General features: G+C 42.7%; 1 protein-coding gene and 1 long non-coding RNA gene across 3 annotated transcripts; one reads left to right on the top strand and one right to left on the bottom strand.

Moving 5' to 3' along the window:
* Window positions 1-1,056: 1,056 nt before the first annotated feature.
* Window positions 1,057-11,200, bottom strand: LOC118811671 (circadian-associated transcriptional repressor). 2 transcript variants are annotated; one of them, XM_036576051.1, is made up of 6 exons: window positions 11,031-11,200; window positions 7,812-8,274; window positions 7,084-7,159; window positions 6,120-6,198; window positions 3,612-3,741; window positions 1,057-2,798 (listed from the first exon to the last, which is right to left on the bottom strand). In XM_036576051.1, the coding sequence occupies exons 2-6, from the start codon at window positions 8,232-8,234 to the stop codon at window positions 2,382-2,384; spliced, it is 1,125 nt and encodes a 374-aa protein (XP_036431944.1). In that variant the 5' UTR covers window positions 8,235-8,274; window positions 11,031-11,200; the 3' UTR covers window positions 1,057-2,381. The 2 variants fall into 2 exon arrangements, with proteins under 2 accessions (XP_036431944.1, XP_036431945.1); XM_036576052.1 differs by lacking the exon at window positions 11,031-11,200 and adding an exon at window positions 10,840-11,002.
* Window positions 11,201-12,137: 937 nt separating this feature from the next.
* On the top strand, window positions 12,138-18,623 carry LOC118811670. The gene is made up of 2 exons (XR_005007486.1): window positions 12,138-13,915; window positions 14,085-18,623. It is a non-coding gene; the product is annotated as an uncharacterized LOC118811670 (long non-coding RNA).
* The last annotated feature ends 3,784 nt before the right edge of the window (window positions 18,624-22,407 follow it).

The following is a 22,407-nucleotide window of genomic DNA, read 5'->3' as shown; positions in this document are numbered from 1 at the left end:
TGCAGTGTACATCGTTACTGTACTCATCTCACAGCCTGAAGAGAGCTATTGTATGGTTGATTTGAGGACAAAGATTTCTGCGAAGTGAAAGTGCCTTGAAATTGGCTTCTTGTTTCACTCTCTTAAGTTACTCTGTTGACATCTCAACATACTGACAGCTGAGTAACATTTGAACGAGATGTTTATAAGTTTATTTGTATCAAAAGGAACTTCCACCCTGCTTTCCAATCAGTGAGATTAGCACGGAAGACATTGAAAATATGTTTTTTCTTAGAATAAAGCTCAGTGGCGGGCAAGTCAGGTTCTCGTCAGAAACAAATCTTTCCCTAGAACTGCAGCAAGAAGTGAAACCGTATCTTTTTCAGGGTCCGTTGAGCGTGGTTGAAGCCTGATTTTCATTTTCTACAGCCGCAGGAGGATGGGAAGGAGAAGCTCATTTGAATCGCTCACTGTGCAGAACAACATTTTCTTTTCTGTTCCCATGAGGATGTGGTTTTTGATTCTGCAGGGCACTCCCCCATCTGACCTTCTCCTTCCCAGAAACTCAAGGGCAGTTAATCATTTGAGATCACTTTAGTGCTATTCAGTACTCTTTGACAGGTAATGGATTCAGTTTTTTGAAAGGTCAAGTTGTGATTTAACATGAGTCATATTTCAGATTCTGCTATTCTTAGATGTGCCAGACTGGTGAGTTAAGTTTGGTTTGGTTCAGTTATGCTGTGGTGAGATGGCTAAAGATGACTGAGATAGCTGAATACAATTTCTTTATATCAAAATGTTAATGAAGATTTGGAGAACAAAGAGGCCAGTGTCCTGGTGGGACATCAAAGTGATATTGAGAACACACAAGGCCAGTCATGTTGGGGATGCTGTAATGCTTCACCTTTCACTTTATGAATTAACCAAACAAGATCCTCTTGAATAATTCAGTTTGGACTGTGCGTCATGAGGTTCTTGTAAGACAGGAATGAATCCATGATTGGCTGTTAAGTCAGAGAGACCAGTCAGGCGAAGTGAAGAAAGATAAGAAGAAAAGGGGGGCTGAGACAACGGGAATACGCCAAACAAATATAACCACATTTATTTTGAAAGTATAAAATATCACACTATAAAGGCCACTTTGCAAAGGGTAGTTTAACAACTTCAAATATTTACACAAACTTTGAATACCTTCTCCCTCTCAAGATATCATCCAGCTCTGTGGCAAACAGCAATGTCATTGTCCCACTTGACCACAAGGAGCGGTTGGCAAACATTTCAATAATTTACGTGATAACAGGAAATGGCAGGAGTTTGGAGGGTTCCTGAATGATTTGTTTCAGTTGATCCTTTAGAGGTTGCAGGTATTCCAAATGGTTCGCATTTCACTTCAAAACCAGTGTACAGGCACAGCTTGACATCGAATTAACAGGCACTGGATGCCCTCGAACTGGGAGATTCTCAGAGAAAGAAAAAAAAAGTGAAAGAAATTTGCAGTTCACATTCTATACAATGGCACCAGTCAGGCCTCCAGAGCTTTTCCTAATGGAAAGAGTCTCCTGGGTTCACACAAGCAGAGCAGCCCGTACCCAAGACCCTGGGCACTACAGGCAAATTTGGCTCACCATGATCTTAGTCGGCCCCCTCTTTCTGATTTTGACGTTAGTGTACGTTCATTCTCGTTCGTTCCTGTACACAACTGTTGACATGGTGTCAGATTGAGGTAGAACCGTTGTACCAAAAACGTAGCTAGAATTTTAAACCTATGAAGTAACAGTCACATCAACCGACTCGGTAGAGTGGATGAAAAAAAAAGAAAAAGAAAAAGAAAAGCAAAATTCACATTCAACCCACGTATTTAAACTACAACTACAATGGAGAGCACTGACACACTGGAATATCTGAAGTGTTCCCAAAAAATGTATTACTCCCTCTTTTCCCTTCCCTTTCTGAAGTCATGCTTGCTTTTATTCACAGATACCAATATAGTGCCTGAACATGTCGAGCCACTGTAGTCTATGCACGCCCTGTCTCACCAGGGATATCCTCCTTAAAGAGAGCTCAGGGGGCTCAGCATCAGAGGGCTTTCCTAACTTACACTCGCAGCATTCACACGCACGCACACACACACGCAGACACACACACACTGTAATCCAACAGTGACGATTCAGTTCTGATGCACAAGTTAGATGAGGACACATTGACACACACCAGTCACACCAGCTGATGCTTTCTTCGGCGTGTATCTGAAGGCTGTGTTCCTCTAGGTGCTAAGCTGGGCTTGCTCGGCTTTGTGTCTCTCCTGAAGGCTGAAATGGAGCGGTACGCTTTGCACTGGAGTGAGCTGACTGACTCCGGCGGGTGCTGGCCTGGCTCTGATCGCCCAGAGCCGTCTCTGTAGACTAGGACCAGCCGCCAGCTGCCATGCCGCCCGTCCCCCCAGAGCCTTTCTGGCTGATAATGCTCTCTGTGGATTTCAGCAGTCTCTCCAGGCAGGGAGCGTTGATCTTGCCCAGAGGAGGCCGACTGGGCATCAAGTCCGTCTTAGGTTGAGGTGTGTCCGTACTGGAGGACACTGAGTTGTCCTGCGTTATGTCCTTGTCCCTGTGGGCTGTTAAAAAGTTCCGGATCGTCCCCTGGGCCTGCTCGGCTGTGGGTGAGCAGATAGGAGATGTGTGAAACCATTTCAGGTTGGTGGCAAAGTAAGGCGCAGGGGGGGTGAGGTCACTGACCCGCATGGCCTTGGCACCCATGTGGGGAGCATTGCTAGTGGCAGCGTTAACCAGACCAGTGGACATGGGGACAGGAGCTGAGGACAACTGTGATACACAGAGAAAAAGAGTATATTACTTCTTTATTTCAAGCACGTGTGACATGAAAACTGTTCAGTACATTGTGTTCTTTTATACTGTTTATTACTACTTTATATCAGTGTGAATTTTACTAGTAAGTGAATGCTATCTTTGGAAAAGCCAAGCAATCCAATAAGTGAGCTTAGGCTCGGCCCATCTGAATCACCATATGAATATGCAAGTCTATTTAAAGACGAGAATCCAGCAGACAAAATTAGGAAGACTTGTATAGAAACCCTGGAATGATCTTTTACACAGATGACTTTGTTCACCCTTAGCTATCCAGGGAGGCTCTTTTCCCAAATTACCTTTGTTCTTAGGTAACATGAAACGTGTGCGTAGTACCTTTCAACTGTAAAAATAGATTTTAATCCCTTTCTGCCTGCCCTGTTCCTCACTGGCCCAGTGATTAAAGAATAATGGGTATTTTAGGCTGTCCTTTGCTGTCTGCCAGTAGTCACCTTACTCATGTTCATGACAGGTCTCTGTGAGGAACACTGGTGTGAAATTACCTTCGGTTTTATACAGGCATTCAACTCACTGCTTTTCCCCAATGTGTTTATCTTAAATGATTATACTTGCACTACAGAAACAAAGTAAACTAGTACACAATGTGCTAGTAAAGTACATTGTGTCTCATGGTATCCACCTACACCTACTTCTTTAAAAAAAAAACCTTGGGGATTTCTATCCTGCTAACTTTTGCTGTTTATGAAAGCCTCCTGCCAGGTTTCAAAGCACAAATGTGACAGCCACAATAACCAGTAACAAACAAATTACCTTCGGTTTCTTTAGCGGAGTTGTCTCTTGCGTCAGCTCCATAGCAGTGGCTTGTTGGCGGGGTTTTACGTGAGGGAACCAGCTCTTCAGCATTTCCTCCATTTTCAGAATGATGTTGACATACCGCTCACTGCATGGCACAGGAAGGATATGATTTAGCAGGAGCTTTCCACTCATGACCGGAATACACACATTAAAACTACATTGAAGTGGCACGAGTTTGAACCAGGGAGTGCATCAGTTCTGATCTGAGTAAGTGTGAAAGTCTAGTCTCTCTTGCTGACCTCATCGGATGCAAAAATGCACCTCACCACATATAGAGTACACTCTGCTCCAGCCTAGAACACGTCCTAGGCTGATTCACACATGTTTGTGCCCACACGTGGCATGAAGCGCAACATTTCTCTCGCCTCTAAAAATAGGCACGTAAGCCTGCAGCGGGGCACTGGCAACCGCGCTGCACAGAAAAGAAAAGTAATTCTGCTAAGGAAAAGTGACGCAGGCTTACACGCCCACCCCTACACACACATACGCAAACATGCACACACGCAGACCAGTGCCCATTGACTCCTAGTGGGCCCCAGCAGATGGTTAATGGAGATTAGTGTAAATCACATGACCAGGGTCTACCTGCTGTGTCCCCATTCTAAGCATGTTAAATTTATGCGATAGATTATCTAGAATGGTCCTTGTCAGAGAAGTCACTTTTATCCCCTTTCCACCATTGTGGCCCTCCTCTGAGGAGCTGCCAGCTGGCATAATGGTATAGCCCGAGGGAGGAGGTGCATGACGACCTCGCTTTGCTCCCCCCGTGCTGCGTATGCCTGCAGGGAGGCAGCCACTCCCCCGCTTTGTCTCTCCGATGTTGGGAGCAGCTGGTGGTTGAACTGGGGCTGTCTTGGCTTGGTGCCTTAATCAGATGGCCTAAATAAGCACTCCACCCAAAACTGTAGATCCATGACAGTCACCGGCTTCTTGTTTCAGATGACTATGATGTTTCAACAGCATACTGGACCAGCTACAATCTTACAGGCCTCAGGTCAGACTTAGACTGTCAGACTAGATACTATATATCAGAACTACATCAACATAAGGAGAGTGGACTTTTTAAGCCATGTAACACAAAAGGCAACATAGGTGGGCTATTTGCCAAAAGCTGCTCTGAAAACGCAGAATGATGTGTCCATTACCCACTCTGACCTACCCTGGAACAGCAAACTGTTTGAAGCAACAGAAGACTTTTCACCTCCTAACAGTGACATCATAGGCCATTACACAGTCTCACCAGCAGAGCTAATCAATTGGATGCAAGGTTATTCCCAGAATGGAGCTCAGGACATTTTTAATGACCTGGGCAAGGATTGTCCACTGTAGCGCGTCCACTTTAAGCTCTGTAACAGCTGATCTAACAGGGCTGATTGGCCCTCCTGCTGGCCCACAGTGGAGCCTCATGCTGTGGGCCTACAGCCTTCACAGGTGTCACTTTAGCATCCAGAGCAAGAGGAGACCTGCTGAGAAGCCACAAACACAACTACAGCTGTACAGGAGCCATTCAGTAGCGCGATGGAAAATCTGAGACTTGGTCTGCATGCCACAAACCCTTGAACACATGTGAATGCCCACATACACCTGTCTATCAACAAGAGCGTGGGTGAGTGCAACACTGGGAGGTAAATCAGACTGAATAACTATATATACACATGCTGCCATCAGTGTGATGGATGGGCAAATTCAGCAAGCTATGTGTGGGTTGAACAGGGAAAAGAAGGAAGTAGCGGGGCACAATGATTTTGGAATTACATTGGTATTGACAGATAACTGCCTTAAGAAAATTTATTAGAATAGGGGTGCGTAATATAATGATATTTATCATTATTGTGATAAAAGTCACATAATATACTTTCGGAGCATATTGTGGATAGCAATGGTACTTTCAAGAACACTAACCAACTGCATGTTTCATTGCAAAGGGAACATAATTGGCCGTAGTTAACTGGATTTAATTCAGCACAATATGTGAAATGTTTAATAATAATCACTGTATTCATGGTTTTTGATAGTATTTTTTAAATGTGGCACTACTGGTTCTTTTTTGTCTGTTCTGGCTTATTAATAAACATCAGAAAAGTTAAATATTGTGACATATACTGTTTATAGTAAAAATGTTACGTGATTATAGATTTTTGCCAAATTGCCCACTCGTACTTTAGATTTGACCGATAATTCAGACTGCTATTTAATGACACATTTATTGTATGCTGGGAGAACACAAGTGTAAGCAACTGTGGGCTACTGTGCTAAAATGTCAGCATTTTGTTAGTTTTTTCCTGCAGTTATAACCCTATACAAAAATATTACCCTATAATGTTAACTCAGATGGATCTAAATCCACTTTCTAAAGTTTATAAATGTACATCCACATCAGAAGATATGTACATAAAAAATACCAGATATTGGCATTGGACGAGAATTCCCATATTGGTGCATTGTGACAAAGAAGGCTCTTACCCCATGCACGGGTTCTGCAGGACCCCCATTATCCTCTGGATCCGATCCATGGCCACACTCTCCTGAAAAGTGCTGAGCCCTGTGAAAGGAAAAGACAGTTTTGTTTTTTGTTTTTTTAAAACATTCAACTCCGGCGCATTGTCTCTGACAGGCCGGGCTGCGTCTGTAGAGCAGATGGGTTCCTGTGAAGTGTGTGGGAGGGCAGACTCTCTGTCTCTGTGACCAGGAAGTCTGGGGGTCGTGGGTTTTGACACAGATCCCACAGCCCGAGCGCTCGTGAGCAGCCTGGCCTGCTGCACAGCCTGCCCGCATGCCCGCTAAGCCATGTGGAACTAAAGCCTGGCCAACGAAATGTATCATTCAGCATCTACCGAGCTTAATACCATGTGGTAGTACGTGTTAAAGCCATGTCTGGCTCAAATGCATTTCACCAATCCTCTGACCACAGCTTTTATAAAGTGCCTCTGTTGAAGCCAATGTACTTGTGAAGCTAATATGCAAAAAGCATGCAGGCCAAACATTTTCTGAAGTGTTTTACTCTACAGCTTGTGGGCAATTGAGAGAGAAGCATCGTACACCCCTGAGACTACATCCATTGTGTTGTTAATATGTGATGAAAAGCTTTAGGGAATTTACAGAATGAGGTATTTTATATCTTATGGCACCTGTTCCTTTATGGCGACCGTGCTCTATTGTGAGAGAGTGAACCAGTGATCCCAAGAGCAAAAGGTTGTAAGTATGCGATAGGTTTGCATCAAACAATGTACACCAAAGACGTTACAATATCAAATCTCAGGAACATATATGTCATGCCTTGGCAACCTGCCTCTGATTTGGCCAATACTCGTCAATTGTTTTGAAGGGCGACAGCTTTACTGATCGAATTCTTGTAGCTTTAATAGAAGTGCATTAACATAGCTACAGCCCACTAAAAGTACAGCATGCAGAAAAGGCTTCTACTCACGTTCTCTGTATCTGCCAGAGCGGAGGCCGTTCAGGATGGAGGACAGCGGGTGAATGTAGCACTGCAACTCCACACACTGTGGAACAAAGACCATCGTTCAGCATCATTCGTATTCAAACGCTATTCATTCTTCAATACAGAATAACTCTTGTGCTATAAATGGCCTGAGGACGTGTTTTCTGAATATCTTTTTTTCCCAAACAAGAATGTATTTTAAGAACACTGCAGTTATTTTTGATCAAGTTTTTTTTAATAAGAATAGGCTAAAATTCAAAATATATGCCCTTGATTGTGAAATATTAATGTCAGGATACTGACACTGAGGCCTGCTACTCATATTCACTACCTGATATAAGTAATTACACCCATATACTGGATGAACACAAAAATAAAAAAACAAGGCTGCAAAGACAAAACAAATGTAAATTATTGACCCTTCACCATGCGCATGGAGGCATGTACTAGCTTTACTGAAGTCCTATAAATTAAATATGAGTCCTGTTGCCTCACAAGACTAAAATGACTCATTCACTTTTCACCTAGAGAGAAGAGAGAGGAGGGGTCTTCCTGGAAGTGGTTCCACTTTGCGTATTTCAAACATTTATTCTGCTTGGGCGAAGCTAGATCATGCAGGTGATAAGGGCCCTTTTTGGTACACTGGCACTTCCACTGCTCTGCCCATGCGTCAAGTGTGACTCAAGGCTGACTGCGAGCGTGGCATGCCTCACCTTGCATGCAAACAGCCTGTCCTTCTCCGTTGGGTTGGCTGTGTGTTGCCTTTCTTTTTGCTCCGGTACCGTCGAGCTCCACGCTCTCTTCTGCGCCTGCCTGCTCTTGCCTTTAGGACTTTTTAAGGTGCGGCTGTACCCAGACTGGTCATCACTCTCTCCTGGTGGAGAAAGCTCCCCTTCCGTGCTGTAGAAGGAGTTGGTGCAGCTGGAGGGGGAGCTACTCCTGGAGCTTCTGGCCTCCTTGTCCTTCACCGGGCTGTCTGTGCTCCTGTTGCATGTTTGAGGTTTGTCCTCAGCAGCACGAGCGCTAGACAGCATCCCCTGCGTTCTTTCACACTTTGTCTCCACCTCACTGTCGTTGTCCTCCTCATCATCGCTGGCCAGCCAGTCAATGGAATAGTCCGAATCTGAAGCTGACATCCTCGGCCACAGGTCCTAACCACCACTGACCATCACTGACCTGTTGGAGAAAAGAAGAGCCTGCTGTAACAACTACAGAAATGGCAAACTGCAATGTTGAAAACAGCAAGCAGGGCCATTGAGAATCAAAAGCATTCCAGAGACAGAAAGGTTGTTTGTTACTGTAATTGCCTTTGGCCCTCAAATATCTCTGACGCATTCAAATGCTGTCACCTATCTGGACCGATCACAGAGATTAACAGCCAAGCAGGCATTGGTGGTTAAAAATGCCAACCTAAGCATGCGGTCTCAGTGAAATCCCGACCCTGTGAGGTAGCGACATAGCAGTAGGCCAGACAGGCCACCATCCAGTCACAACACCTGAGCCTCAACTGCAGACTAAGGATAAACAGTGCCCATATAAAAGACTGACTGCTTCACAAGCACTGGAAACCACCAACTGCCCTTGAAAGCTCCATTAGATTATATATTCGCTGTCTGGGGCCTGACTCCTGACTCCTGCACGGTCATCAGTCTTTAGACTGAGTATAAGGTGTCACACTGGTACAAAAAGTACTACTGTATATATGTTTCAAATATTGTATAACATATAAACAATTTCTTATAGAAGTATTCAAGCATCTATATGAGCAGTTATCTACAACCGTGCATAAAACATAACTGTTAAGCAGTTTATGTGCACGTATCCACTCTGATTTTCTCTTCATTACAAAACCTTTACAAATATGGTGTGGAACCAACCAGGTGGCCCATAGCACACGCCCCGATCCTCGCTTGCTTATTCAATGAGACTGGAACACTGCGACCATGACGACCACCGTGGGACACAAACAATAGCCCTTCTCAACAGCCATTTTAATGGAGCGACAGTGCTGAGATACATTAGATAAAATATGTACAGCTAAACCTCACTTGAAAACTGAAAGTTAAAACATTTGGGGCGGATTAACAAAAAGGCTGGAATGCCTGTGTCGTGCTTTTATAGATTCAAATGAATCAAGTGACTGAGATTCTTGTGATGTGGTTTGAGGCTTCTTTTTTTTTCCAATCACAGCATTATTAGTCTACTCATCCGTGTTTTTTTTTTTCTAACAGTCACACTGAGACGTACATGTTAACAATGAAGATGTAGGATTTGAAATCATGTCTGCAAATGTTTCTTTGTTTAAATGAGCATGTGGCACAGGAGAGAAACAGAGTAAGTGTGAAAGCCTCCTGTCTCAGGACGGGGAGGAGGGCTTTTTTTCTCCAGGATTCACACAAGGGTGACAACATAAAGCCAGCTATAGGGTATACGCACACTCTAAACAGCATGTCTATTTAAACAAACTGGGGGAGGTGTCTGGAACATGATGCTTGCATAAATCAGCTTTTCCCATATTAAAAAGACCAATAAAACCAAGAAGCGTGTATCTGCTCCTTCTTTCAAACACAGCTGTACTATCGGTTTATCAATTCTCTTCTGAATTACCGCACAGCAAACATAACATTAAAATGACCACAATTTATTTATCAACTAGATATTAATTGTAGCTATATTTAGCTTTTATCTTATCACCTGGGTATGCTACATCAATTCCTACATTAATTGTTCCACAGATGGCGACTAGGCCTAAGAACACGTTTCCTCTGGAGTAATAAAAGCGGCCTTATGTAAGAGTCTGCCGTAGACACAGCAGTAAACACGTCTCTGATAGGTGACAAGCCACTGGTGATATCATGACTCTAGCCAAGCTTATCGCTTTTGTTAAGCAGCCAAATCCGTTAAAACTCTGAAGCTGGGTTCAAAATCAGTGACAATGGGATGGTGAAGAAACGTGAGGGTGTGATCACCAGACCCCTCATTTCTGATCTCACCTCAGATGGCCAGGCACCGCGCGCGGAAAACAGCCCACAGTGGGCCACTGCCGAGAAAGTTTTAGAAGAAACTTAAGTAAAAGGCTGTTTAAAAGGCCTTCGTAATTTTTCTCTCTCTCTTCTTTTTGGTGTTAAGTGAAGAGTTATAAATAAAAGCGTCATTAGCGTAAAGTGGAACCACTTAAAAAATAAGCGTAAAGATATGCAGGCTACACGGACCAAAATAACACCTCAGCGGTCACAGATGTAAAACTGCTCCTGTAACAGCTGTAACAGGCAACAGGTCAAGTAGACAGTTTCCCCACCACACACACACACACACACACACACACAATCACACACAAGAAAGAAACGAAATATAATGAAATTTCGTTCAAATCGTCATTAGTTGAGTTACCTGTAGGATTTATGAGGGGTGGGGCACTGTAGACAACTAACACCTCATCACAGTATGAAGTCAAATGACCAAACAAATTAACGTTTTCCTTACACAAATTAACGTTTTCCTTACACAAATTAACGTTTTCCTAAAGCACGGACTGGATTAACGTTTAAAAATTATGTTTGAGGACCATCTGTGTGTTAAAAAGAGGCCCGAGCCACAGTCCCCAGTAGTTATCACAGGATTTACAACAACATAATATTGTTATTGACACTGGCGTTAAAACGAGAAGAAAGACGGCGCCGTGTTTCTGAACAGGCCTACACGATCATTAAACGGCTAACCGGACTCCGGAGGTTCATTTACCTTCCTTAAAACCGGACGGATGCGCCTTAAGTCCCAGTAAATCTCACACCGCGTCCAGACACCTCTGGAAATAAAGCATTATGTAAATACATGCGCTCCGTGTATGACATTTCTAAAGTACACGTGTCCGCTGCCGTTTGTTTCTCCTCACTAAAGCGTCCCCGCCGGTTTAGGGAGAAGGGCAGCCGTACCTTGTGCGGACGGAGGGAATCGGCTGGTTTCCTTTGTTCAGCAGTAAATCCAGGACACTCGGGCGGCGGCAGCAGCAGCCAGTCTCCGATGTGAGGTGCGTGTGGGCTTCGCAGCGATGCGGAGCTGCGATTGTGCGCCCCGTGTTACTTCTCCCAAGGCAACGTGTCTGAGAGAGAGGGCGGGTACACAGAGGCTGGGCTCTCCGATTTGCGCTCCCAGACCCACATCTGACAAATAGAGTCTGCGTTTGAAGGCGGCCACGGCCGATAGGCGAGCCAAGCTTACATATTCAAATGAGATGGAAATCGAGAAAACACGTGGACACGCGGATCGGTTTCAGTCCAGCAGCCGGACAGTGTGAGTGTGTGTATGTGTGAGAGAGAGAGAGAGAGAGAGAGAGAGAGAGAGAGAGAAAGAGAGAGGCTGTGTCAACTCTCAACTGCTTTTAACTGCCACTGGGTGATATATATATATATATATATATATAAAAGGTATAATAAATATATATAAAAAAAAAAATACCGCAGTCACAGAGCTCGGGAGACTCGCCCTCAGCCTCAGTGTTGCTTTTGTCAAATTCAATTCGTTTTCTGTTTCTAAAACCTCTCGTTTTTAAGAGGGATGTCTGTGTGTTGGGTAACTCAGGATGATGGCATGTGTGCCCCCTCGCCTCGAGTCCAACTATAAACGTAAAGCCGACATGCTTTTTTAAACACTAGTCTGTGTGAGTTAGTAGCCGCTTCCTCGCCGTGCCGATTTTAGAGCCTCTCTCTCACTCTCTCTCTCTCTCTCACTCTCTCTCTCTCTCTCTGCCGGCCCGTGTGTGCACAAATTTGTTCATTTCGTAACTGCAAACAGACCGATGTGAACATATTGACCCGGGCGCTGGTTGGCTGCGTGTGTCGGAGACACGGGGCCGCTCGGATGTGGAGCAGGGCGAATGAATGAAGGAGGCTGAACGTGAGCCGCCGCCGTGTGTGTGTGTGTAGCCCAGTTCACTCCCCGCACGACACGTGACGCGTTTACGCGCTCGGAGTCATGAGGCTGCCGGGAGGAGGGTCCTCCCTCCCCCGGAAAAACAAGGGCTGCAGTCCGCGGAGCGCTGCGAGCCAGCACACACTGCACTGCTAAGGCGGAGGCTGCGCCAGAGGTCCGCGGAGACGATCTAGAGCCTAAGAATTACTGAACTCCGGTCTCTGCGGAGGATGTTTTCTGCGTGACAGTGGCGCTCAGGCTGCCTCCTGATGTAGGCCGGACTGTGCCCACACGACAGGATTTATACAGTCCTAACCCAGGCTGACCCCCACACAGACAGATCTCAAATCAGGACCCTGTCTTTCTCTCATCACAGCCTTTACATCACGCTCACCCCCCAAAGTCCCGGCCAGTCTAGGATCTCGCAGATTTCTCGCGTGACTTTATATCATACCGAACGTGGCGAACAACATCGAGGCACAGGTTGCTTTGGTGTTTTCATTTATTTATTTTTTTTTTTTTCAGTTGTCTATGCACTTTGCAACGAAAGGCTGAACAGGACAAGTTTTCTACAACATTGATAAGAATAAAATAAGCTATATCTTTAATTTAAATAAGCAATTTAATAGAGGTAGCTGTGGAAATTAGTCTTATAATAGCAGTGGAATGTGGATCAAATTTTATCCTTACATTCAGCTCAGATTTCGTTCCACGTTCCCACCGCACTGAAGGATGTTGAGTTGTAAATACTGAACATGTTTAAAGCTACACTATGTATGCTTTGGGGATTTGGAGACCTCTCTGGTAGAAACGTGTAATTGCATGCAACATGCAGAAGAACGTTTTATGTCATGTCAGTTGTGCGGGTGAATCTGATGATTGTGAGCGTGTTGGAAGAGGATTAAAAGAGAACTCAATCAAAACTTGGAGAAGGTGGCCCCTGAGGATGTAAGTGAATTATTGTCATCATATCCTTATCAGTATAATGTTGATTTCACATTTGAGACCTAAACAAAAAGCCAGAGTTAGTACGAAAAGACTCAGTAATGTTACTTCTTTCCATTTTAATAAAACGTCTTACATAGTGGACCTTTAATATTTATGATTCTAAATTGGTGCAGCCATGACTGAACTGTGAGTAGATAATTGTTTAAGACTGGCCTAAAATTGGGACACCTTTTGTAATTGTCATGAGGGGAAATCGGCCTCAGATTGTCCTGTAGTATGGGCCAGGCTGTAGATTTTCTATGATAATTTTACCATTATGCTGAGTTGGATGCACTGCATGTAACTAACAGCATACACTACTTATTAGCATATATTGCTCAAATCTCCATTTTTTTAAAAAATATTACTGTGAACACTTTGAACAAACTCACTCCTGTGCAAAGAAAAATGGGCCAAGCCCAAGCTTTTAATGGTCTTAACAACAAATCACTACAATAAAAGTTGAAGCAACTTTATGACAAATGTTTTTCTCTTTGAAATCCTGTGAGTGAATTTACAAACAACTTACTCAGATTTGTCAGTGATTCTGAGTTAAATTTTATTGCTTATAAACATGAACAGTAAAAACAAGCTTAATGATTAGCCTAGTTACTGCTGTAGTAAGACTTACAATGTGCTCAGAAGTGGCCAATTATAAATCTTGACTGAATAACCTGAATAATTGAAGAAATCCTGCTCAGAATTCTGTGTGGTGCGATGACTCAGTTACCAGCATGGCTGTATGAGGAATGTGGCACCTCCTTATCATGGGCACTACTGGTAGACCTGTTTCCATTTCTGTCACAAAAAAGTGCTGTATTCAGAGACACTTCACTTTTCACATCTCTCAGTCTGCACTGGATTTCTGAAAGAACTTGAATCTGCTAAGAGAATGACGTGAATGACGTGCCAGGTGATGTGAGTAAGTGCATTTTTGTGTATCTACAGGCATTTCAAAGCTGTTGCTGCTGTGTTGAAAGGGACCAGTTTGAGTAAATTGTGACCCACGACGGTGACGAGAGAACACAAGTGATGACTCACTCACTCCCTCTCTCTCTTTCTCTCTCTCTCTCTCTCTCTCCCTCCCTCAGCTGGTCTCAGGGGGAGTTCTTTGGTGAAGGGCCAGGCGAGGATTCAAAGCCTGGAGCCAGTGAGTCACAGTCCTCCTCCTAGAGAAACGTGAGCGCGTGTGGGAGACACCCACCCGTCCTCTCTATCTCCTCCCTACACTCCCCTGAAAATCATAATTCATGCAAACAGGATCAAGGACAACATGTTTCTTCCTCTCTCTATCTCTAAGGGAGCTTGCTCTCTTTCTCCTCCATCTATCACTCTCTCTCTCTTTCTCCCTCTCCCCCTTTCACTCTCTCTCACATCATATTTAACACAGGAACACTAAAGACCCAGAGATAAACAGTAAACACTATGACGTCTTGACTGCGTCAGTGGTATCGTTCAGACCGTTTAACAACCGGGTGCAAACATGTCTGGTTTTAAATGTGGACTGTCTTCTGGGAATGTGTCTTAATCTGGCCAGTAATGGGCAGGTCCTGTGCTAACTGTTTTTAAGAGAGATCTGCAGAGCACCTTGTGGTGGTGAGTTGACAGGGTGTGTGGTGTACTTTTGTTTTATGGCAGCATGAGGAGAGGTGTGGCTCAGCAATAGAGAGGGAGAAGGAGAGAGAGATACTGACAACTAATCAAAAGCACTGAGATAGCAGGGGTTGCAGTGTAGTTGCTGGTGTCCCTCTCTCTGTATTCACTGAGTTGCCTGTTTATTAAGTACACCTACTTGGACGTTTTATCAGAAACACTTACCACATAGGTACACTTTGTAGGTATACAGTCACTGACTGTAGCCTGTCCATTGCTGCACAATTCATCAGCCACCCTCAACTGCAACGACACACAGAAAGGGGCCACCGCAGGACCACCACTGACAAGATATTATTTGTTTGCAAGATCATTTTCAGTAGACTCCAGCATTTTAGTGGGTGTTGCACTGGTACAAGTATATCAGGCATGGCTGTGTTGTCAGGGTCATGAACTGACCACAGGCCACTCTTGGCTGAATAACCAGCCATTAATTATGCGTACACATGCCACTATGGTGGTCCTTTTCCATTGATGGACAGGGTAGATGGAGGCTGATAAATTGTGCAGCAAGAGATTAAACCTGCACAGTGCACCTGCGTTTCTGATAAAATGGCCAGTAGTGTTGCTACAAGGTAGATAAACCTAATGAACTGTTCATATTGAGAGAATTATTATTCAGCACTGTCTTCTGACTGTCCTGCTGGGAGAAATTTATATGCTGCTAAAAACAGTAGAGGTGACCCACCTGCTGGGCCACTGGCTGACTCAGTGGTCAGTCGCAGCCTCCTGGTGTCTCATTGTCAGTTCTCAGTTGTTTACCACCTCTGTGAGCTGAGTTGACAGTGGCACAGGTTTTGGCGCATTGTTTGAGTCCAAAGCATCACAGCCTCGCACCACATCACATGAACGTTTAGGGAGAAAACAGACACGCTGTGTTTACTAGGGGCTTTCTGATAAGTACATTTCAAGGCCACTTGACACTCTTAAAAATGGTTTCTTCGAGTGATTAAAGAACGATGTTTGGTTCCCTGAACAACCATGTCTGAAAAAGACATTTGTGAATGTGAACAACCTTTTAATAGTTTAAAGCATCTTCACATAATGTAAATATTCTGTGCCAATTTATGGGTTCTTCTTAGAGCCTTTACATTATGTAGAGGTTCTTTACACTTGAAAAAGATGCTTCACACTCACACATCTCATCTACAGAAATGGTTCTCCAAAGCACCATTGACTGAAATCCATTTAAAGTGCGAAGAACACTTTTTGGCACCCTTATTTTCAAGAGTGTAGGAGACAGGAGGAATGATAAAACCTTCACAACTGATCTGATAGTATAACTCTTATCATAACAATGCCTTCGCACACCTGCCACTGTCTCTTGGATTTTTTGTCTCTTTAATTGTTTACACAAAACAATTATAGTACAATTATCACTTGTCTATAAGAACTACTGTGCAGCATAGACTAAATTCCTGCTAACTTGCGGAAAAGTCCAAATGGAGACAAAAACATGATTATGGTGCATTTGAGATTACAGTGCTGCTTCGAGATAATTATGGGTTTATTGTATTTAATTATAGATTTTGGAGAATCACATGAGGCCTCCGAGTCTTACTGTAACAAGCATAAAAAGCGCTCAGGGAACTGAACTTTTACTAACTCCACCACCCACTCACTCTGCCACGATCCTCAGGTAGGATCGATCTTCACTCCAGTTGAATAGAGAGAGCACTTCCTTTCACAGCGGAGCTGAAAGCTTTCTCACCGTGACTGAATTCATCTCTAAATAAACCACAAAAGCTTTGAAGGTCGCCACTGGCATGACTCTTTTCACAACCTGCAATTACAAGGGTCCTTGCACATGACACATTCCAGCATGGGTTTTTGCCTCCACACACACGCTCTGCATGGTGCTCGTCTTCTCGTTCGTGTGTAAGGGTCTGAGATGAGTCAGAGGTGGGAAGTGGTGTGGTGATTTGCGGGTGCTGTCAGACAGGCCGTATGATTCAGAGGCTGATGGAGAGAGAGCGGCGATTGCAGCTGTGATCTTTCTCTTTCATTCCCTTACTCTCATTCAGAAAATACAGGGAAAGGCACTTCAGGCCAGGCGCATAGCGGACAGCGTAGGGGCTCAGGATATGGAGGCTGTTTTCTCTGTGCATGATGGAGAATGTGTGAGGTGCATATGAGGATTTGTCCTCTACCTCACTTTAGAGCAAGTGGGATATAAATAACACACAGCCAAATGGAAATGGAAAATATTGGAATATATGCTATCAATACAAAATGTAAATATACAGTACTGTGCAAAAGTCAGAGACCACACTTCCTTTAGCATAAATGCCACAAACTCCTAAAACTGAACTTCGGAGGTCTAGAAAAACTTCCCTGTGGATTTCTTTGAAAAACTGAAAACAAGTCTCTTAAAAAGAAAAGACAAAAGGTGCACACACAAAATACTGAAAACATAAGACATTGACATAAGATTTAGTTATTGAGACTTCTGTGTAATTCTCTGCTAAACATACATTGGGGTCCAAAAGTCTGATACCACAACAGAACATTTTATTAAAATAAAAAAATAAATAAATAAAACAAAGTAAAATAAGTTATGACAAATAAAATGAAGAAGAAATATTCAAGATTCTGTACTATTTCAGGGTCATTGTTCTAAATTAAGCCAATTTGTAACACTGGCCATGTTGAGGCCTTAGGATAAAAAAGTTCATAATTCATTTTAGTCTTATCTCTCCCAGCAAAGGACGTGCTCAGACGACTCTCAGGAGGATTTGATCTACTCATCAGATGTTTTTGTACAAACTTCTGGCATCTGTGCCACAGAAACTTTTGGCATCTTTCCATTAAATTAGAAAGGAAAGCAAAAGAGAAGCATTTTCACTAGTGAGACTTTTGGACCCCAATGTGTTCTGCTTTTTTCTTAACACTGAAAAATAAATAACTTCTACTCAATGGCTGTTTTGACTATAAATTCAATACATGAAGGGTGGTCTCTGACTTTTTCACAGAACTGTATATGTAATATCATGAAAAGAACAACTTTGACTAAAATTGAATAAAGTTGACTTTGTGAAACACTCCAGTAGGTGGAGGGGAGCACTTACTCAAATATAAAGTTAAGTGTTTGTGTGTTGTGTTGTGTTTGTTTGTGTTTGTGCATACATATAAAGTTGAACATTTGAATGGATGGACCCTTCTAAGCAAGATTACAAGTAATCAACATGAGCACAAACATAAAGACACACACACACAGAGAGGGAGAGAGAGAGAGAGAGGTTTTCTCTGCTGTGTGTGGTTATGATAGCTCCTTGCTGTGGTCTCATTTGCATAATAGAAAAAAGTGAGCTAAAGATGCATCAGGTTTTTTAACAGCTTCTTGCCTCATGGGTTGGTCAGCAGCAGCCTGATACTCCATCTGGCAGGATTATTCCAGAAAGAGCCATCATCGCTCTGGGAGGAAATCCATGTGCTGGGGAGGCAGGGGGAGATGTGCAGTTATTGATTATGTAACTGGGCCTAAGTCAGCTGTACATAACAGGCTTTTAAAACGTTCTGCTCTGGCCCAACTCCACTCCCCACTCAAATCACACAGTCCACATTATAAACACTTACTGAATTAGTAAAGCAACCTGCATAATTAAAATGGCTGACCACAGCAGAGCCAGATGCTGAGGTGGTGTTTGTTATGAAGCTAGTGAATGGGCAATCATGCGGCCTTTCACTGAGAACATGTGTGTATGTGTGTTCTCTCCAGATGGTCTGATTGCTTCTCTTTAGAGCACGCCGGCCAGATGTACCTCTGCCATTATGCGGGTTTTGATGTCCTCGCTGCTCTTTTAAGGACTGGTCAGCACTGATGTGGCCGCACATGGAGCCCATTTGTTGGATGCCTGTCATACCCACCTTTTAGCTCTTACACAAAGTATGCTGAAAAAAAAAACACTGGATGCGACAGGGAGCTAGTGCCTAGTTTGTGTTTGTTATATATATATATATATATATATATATATATAACAAACACAAACTAGGCACTATACATTATTAGATTGAGATAATCCACTTGCATAATGAGGAGGAAAGTCAAAGGAAAATAAGTAAAAAAACAGGAGTTTCTAAAAGTTTCTAATAAGTTAAAAAAATATTAAAACATAAAGAAAAAATGGGACTCCTAACAACTGTGCAAGATCTAGTAGACCTACAAAACTGTCACCATCAGATAAACAGGAGTTTAAGTTGTGTTCATATTCAAGGGAGATAAATAACTCTTGCTTCAGATCTGAAAAAATCCACCGGTGTTTCTGTCTATCCTTCCACTGAGAGAAGATAACTCAACGATGTGTCTAAAATTGTATTTGTGATTTTTTGGATTGCGAGACGTAGAGAATGCAACCATGTTCTAAGACAGAATTTTGGACATTTACAGATTTCGTTGTAATGCTGAAAGCAAGTCTACATAAAAGAACGGAAGCTGTAATAAAGACAAAAGGTGTGGACACAGAAAATACTGGAAAATTACTGTGTATTTGGTTGTTGAGGCTTCTATGTCGTGTTCAGTTGAACATATGTTTGCTCGTTCCTGACAAAGAAATAATTTGTGTTTTTGTGTGTGCTTGTATGTGTTTTGGGTAAAAATGTGTGTGAGAGGTCATGTAGTCTCAGTTGAACTGAAACACAGCACCATTCCAGGAAGCCTGCACTGTGACTTTAAAGCCCCCCCCCCACACACACACACACTTCTTTTCCCCTCCCCCCCAGTGTGTGCATGCGTGCATGTGTTTATGTGTTTTATATAGACTTTTCTCAGTGAAGACTCCGGTCAGTCACATGTGCAGTGCGAAAGCTCCTTGCTCGTTTTTCCACAGATAGTTCACATGGAGGCAGGGCACTGAGAGTCTGGCAGCGAATCACAATCGAATCTTTAATGGCTATGTGTGTGTGTGTGTGTGTGTGTGTGTGTGTGTGTGTGTGTGCGTAAATGTCTGAATGGCTGCCAACACAGCTCAAGCGGCAGTGGGATATCTCTCTCTGTGCGGGGCTGAATGCTCCATGTGACTGGGGTGTATTTTAACTGGATTATGTAAGCGCACCAGCCCTGCCTGCGCTCCATGTACAGATGAAGAAGGGCTCCACATGATCCACAGCATTGTGAACTCTTCAATCTGCCACCAGCCCAAGAAATCTACATTTAGTTCCTGTGCTTGTCTGTCGGCCAGAACCCGCTGGCCTGTCCCTTAGGCCCGACAGGCCTTGTGTTTTTGCCCTTCCGAAATGGAGCTTTATGTTTGCCTTCTATAATAGGGGAAGATTTCAGTGTTAATTTTAATGGGACCCATTCATGCTATTTAAAGTAGATCTAATGCTCAGCTGAAAGCCCTGTCTAAGTGATATAGCAAAAAAAGTTTTCAGTTGGCAGAAGCTTTATCCATCCTGATAAGCAGATGTAAACAGCATGTCCAGGCTGCAGTTGGAAACAAGCTGACGGATCTACGGGAACTAGCATGTGATGCAATCACAATGAGTCACTTGTCAATTTTTAGGCACTAATATCAGTGTGAAAGTTCTCCAACTAACTAACCAAACAGAATGGAAAAAGATAAATGACTAGAATGCATGTAATACCAAATAATAATGATAACATTTAGTTTAGCCTTTAAACTACAAGCACTCACATTGGCAACTACATTACTAAACTTGAAGCATATTTTACTCAATAATAAGTCTTAAGATTTAACACTGAATAATATGCATAGAGTTCAAGGGATTACATCCACAAGCATCTTGTCTTTAATGGACCCTGAGTGAAAAATGCAGCATCTGACAGAAGCCAGATCAATTAGAGCTGTTTGTGCCTGACTGCACAGACTCCTACTGTCTCAGTAGTGAAAAGATGAGTTAGTTAGCATCAGAGTGCCACACTGAGATCACCCACAACCCCTCTGTGTATCTTCTAATTCAATCATGGTGACGCCATCCTCAACAGATTGGATCATTCACTATTCTGGTGGGGTGAGTTTTGTAATTGGTGTGTGCTGTAGCCAGAAAATAGGATAAGAAACACTTGTAACAGTTTTTCCCAAGGTCATCTGAAGTCTGATGCACATTTCTATGTTTAGCCAAAAGGTTAAGACAGTGGTTCCCAACCCATGTCCTTGAGCTCTGCTGCCCTGCTTATTTGGGTATTTTCCCGACTAAACAGCTAAATGACCTCTCCATGCTCCACCTACAAATGTATTCTTTCATAGCAGCTGTTATGAGGTTAGCCAAGCTTTAGAGAACATTGGCAAAACTACTGTTCAACCTACACCCTGGGGCCTCTGACTGCCAGAGGCCTTTTGGGGCCTCAGACTACAAGGCCAAAGGGGCATCCAAAACATGGGACAATCCACTGTATATGCAAGCATTAGATTAACAAATAGCCACTAAATATGTTCAAATAACTAAATAAATGAAAGAAATAAAAAATGTTTTCAGGCTAGTCTTCTGTTTTCAATTATTATTGACTGGAATATTGTTGTTGACATTCAAACTGGATGTTGGTATTTACCGTCTATGTGTGTACATTCCCACTCACATTTAATAGAAAATTTCTCATTGTTGTCCCCAGATGTTCTCATTATGAGATCACATCTGTTTATATGCTACGCTGCTGAGCTGGACTATGTTGTTGGAGCTAATCATTACTAGGCAGTTAAAAACAACAACAAATTTCACACCATGCTAAAGTTAGCTCAACAACAAAATAACAAAAACAGACCTACACTTAGTCTATTCTAAAAGTTTGTGCTCTCACCAAAAAGGACACCATGTTTTTAACATTTTAAAATGCAAATTATAAGTTAAAAAAGAAACATATTTTAACCTGCTTAAGCAACTCTATGTTTGAATTGAAATAAACAGTCACTTAATCAGCATTAGTAAACACTGATCTCTAACCTGTGCATTACTGATGGTGATAAATATATATTTGTGATGGATAAGCAAACAATTGAGAATGGAGAGTGAGTAGGGTCTCATCAATTGTTGACTGAATTTCACAAATGAAGGAACTGCAAGAATTAGCAGAATCGCCCTTTCCAGTTAAATGCCCAGAAGTAGGCATTTAGAGCCCTTTCTCTACATGCTTATCTTGTTTGCAGATTGTAGCACCCAAAATTGTGATAATTTTCCAATAATGTAATAACCCCAAATGCACTTTACTTGGTCAAAAATTTAATGAAATCCAGTAATGTAGTAACTTTGTCTTAACTGTGATAATGTAATAATATTGTTACCAGTAATATAATATCTTATTACATTATTGGGTATTTATTACATGTTCAGGTTGACCATAATAATACCTTATTCAATTATTGGAAATATATTATGTTTGTAAGTTCTCAGTAAAAATATCATTACTTTCTCAGTTAGAACACTGTATTAGATTATTGGACAAATTATTACATTGTTGGATTTTATTATACATTTTTGACCAGGTTAAGTGCAAAATTTCATTACATTTCTGCCTGTTATTACATTACTGGGAAATTATTACATTGTGTTCTATTATCTATTTCCTATTATCAACCGACACGCCCACTTAGATCACAAGGTGCGGGCTCATTATTAGTACCCAGAATAAATAAAGTTACGTCAGGGGGAAAAGCCTTTTCATACAAAGCCTCCCAGCTTTGGAATAGCCTACCAGTCTGTGTTCGGGACTCAGACACAGCCTCCATCTTTAAGTCTAGGCTAAAAACCTACCTGTTTAGTCGAGCCTTTGGTTAATTTGTTTTCCTAACTATGTCCCTCTTATCCCCC

Source organism: Colossoma macropomum, unplaced genomic scaffold (assembly GCF_904425465.1).
Source record: "Colossoma macropomum unplaced genomic scaffold, Colossoma_macropomum, whole genome shotgun sequence".
Lineage (NCBI taxonomy): Eukaryota > Metazoa > Chordata > Actinopteri > Characiformes > Serrasalmidae > Colossoma > Colossoma macropomum.
The sequence above is the reverse complement of the archived record's forward strand: the minus strand, read 5'-3'. Positions and strand labels throughout refer to the sequence as shown.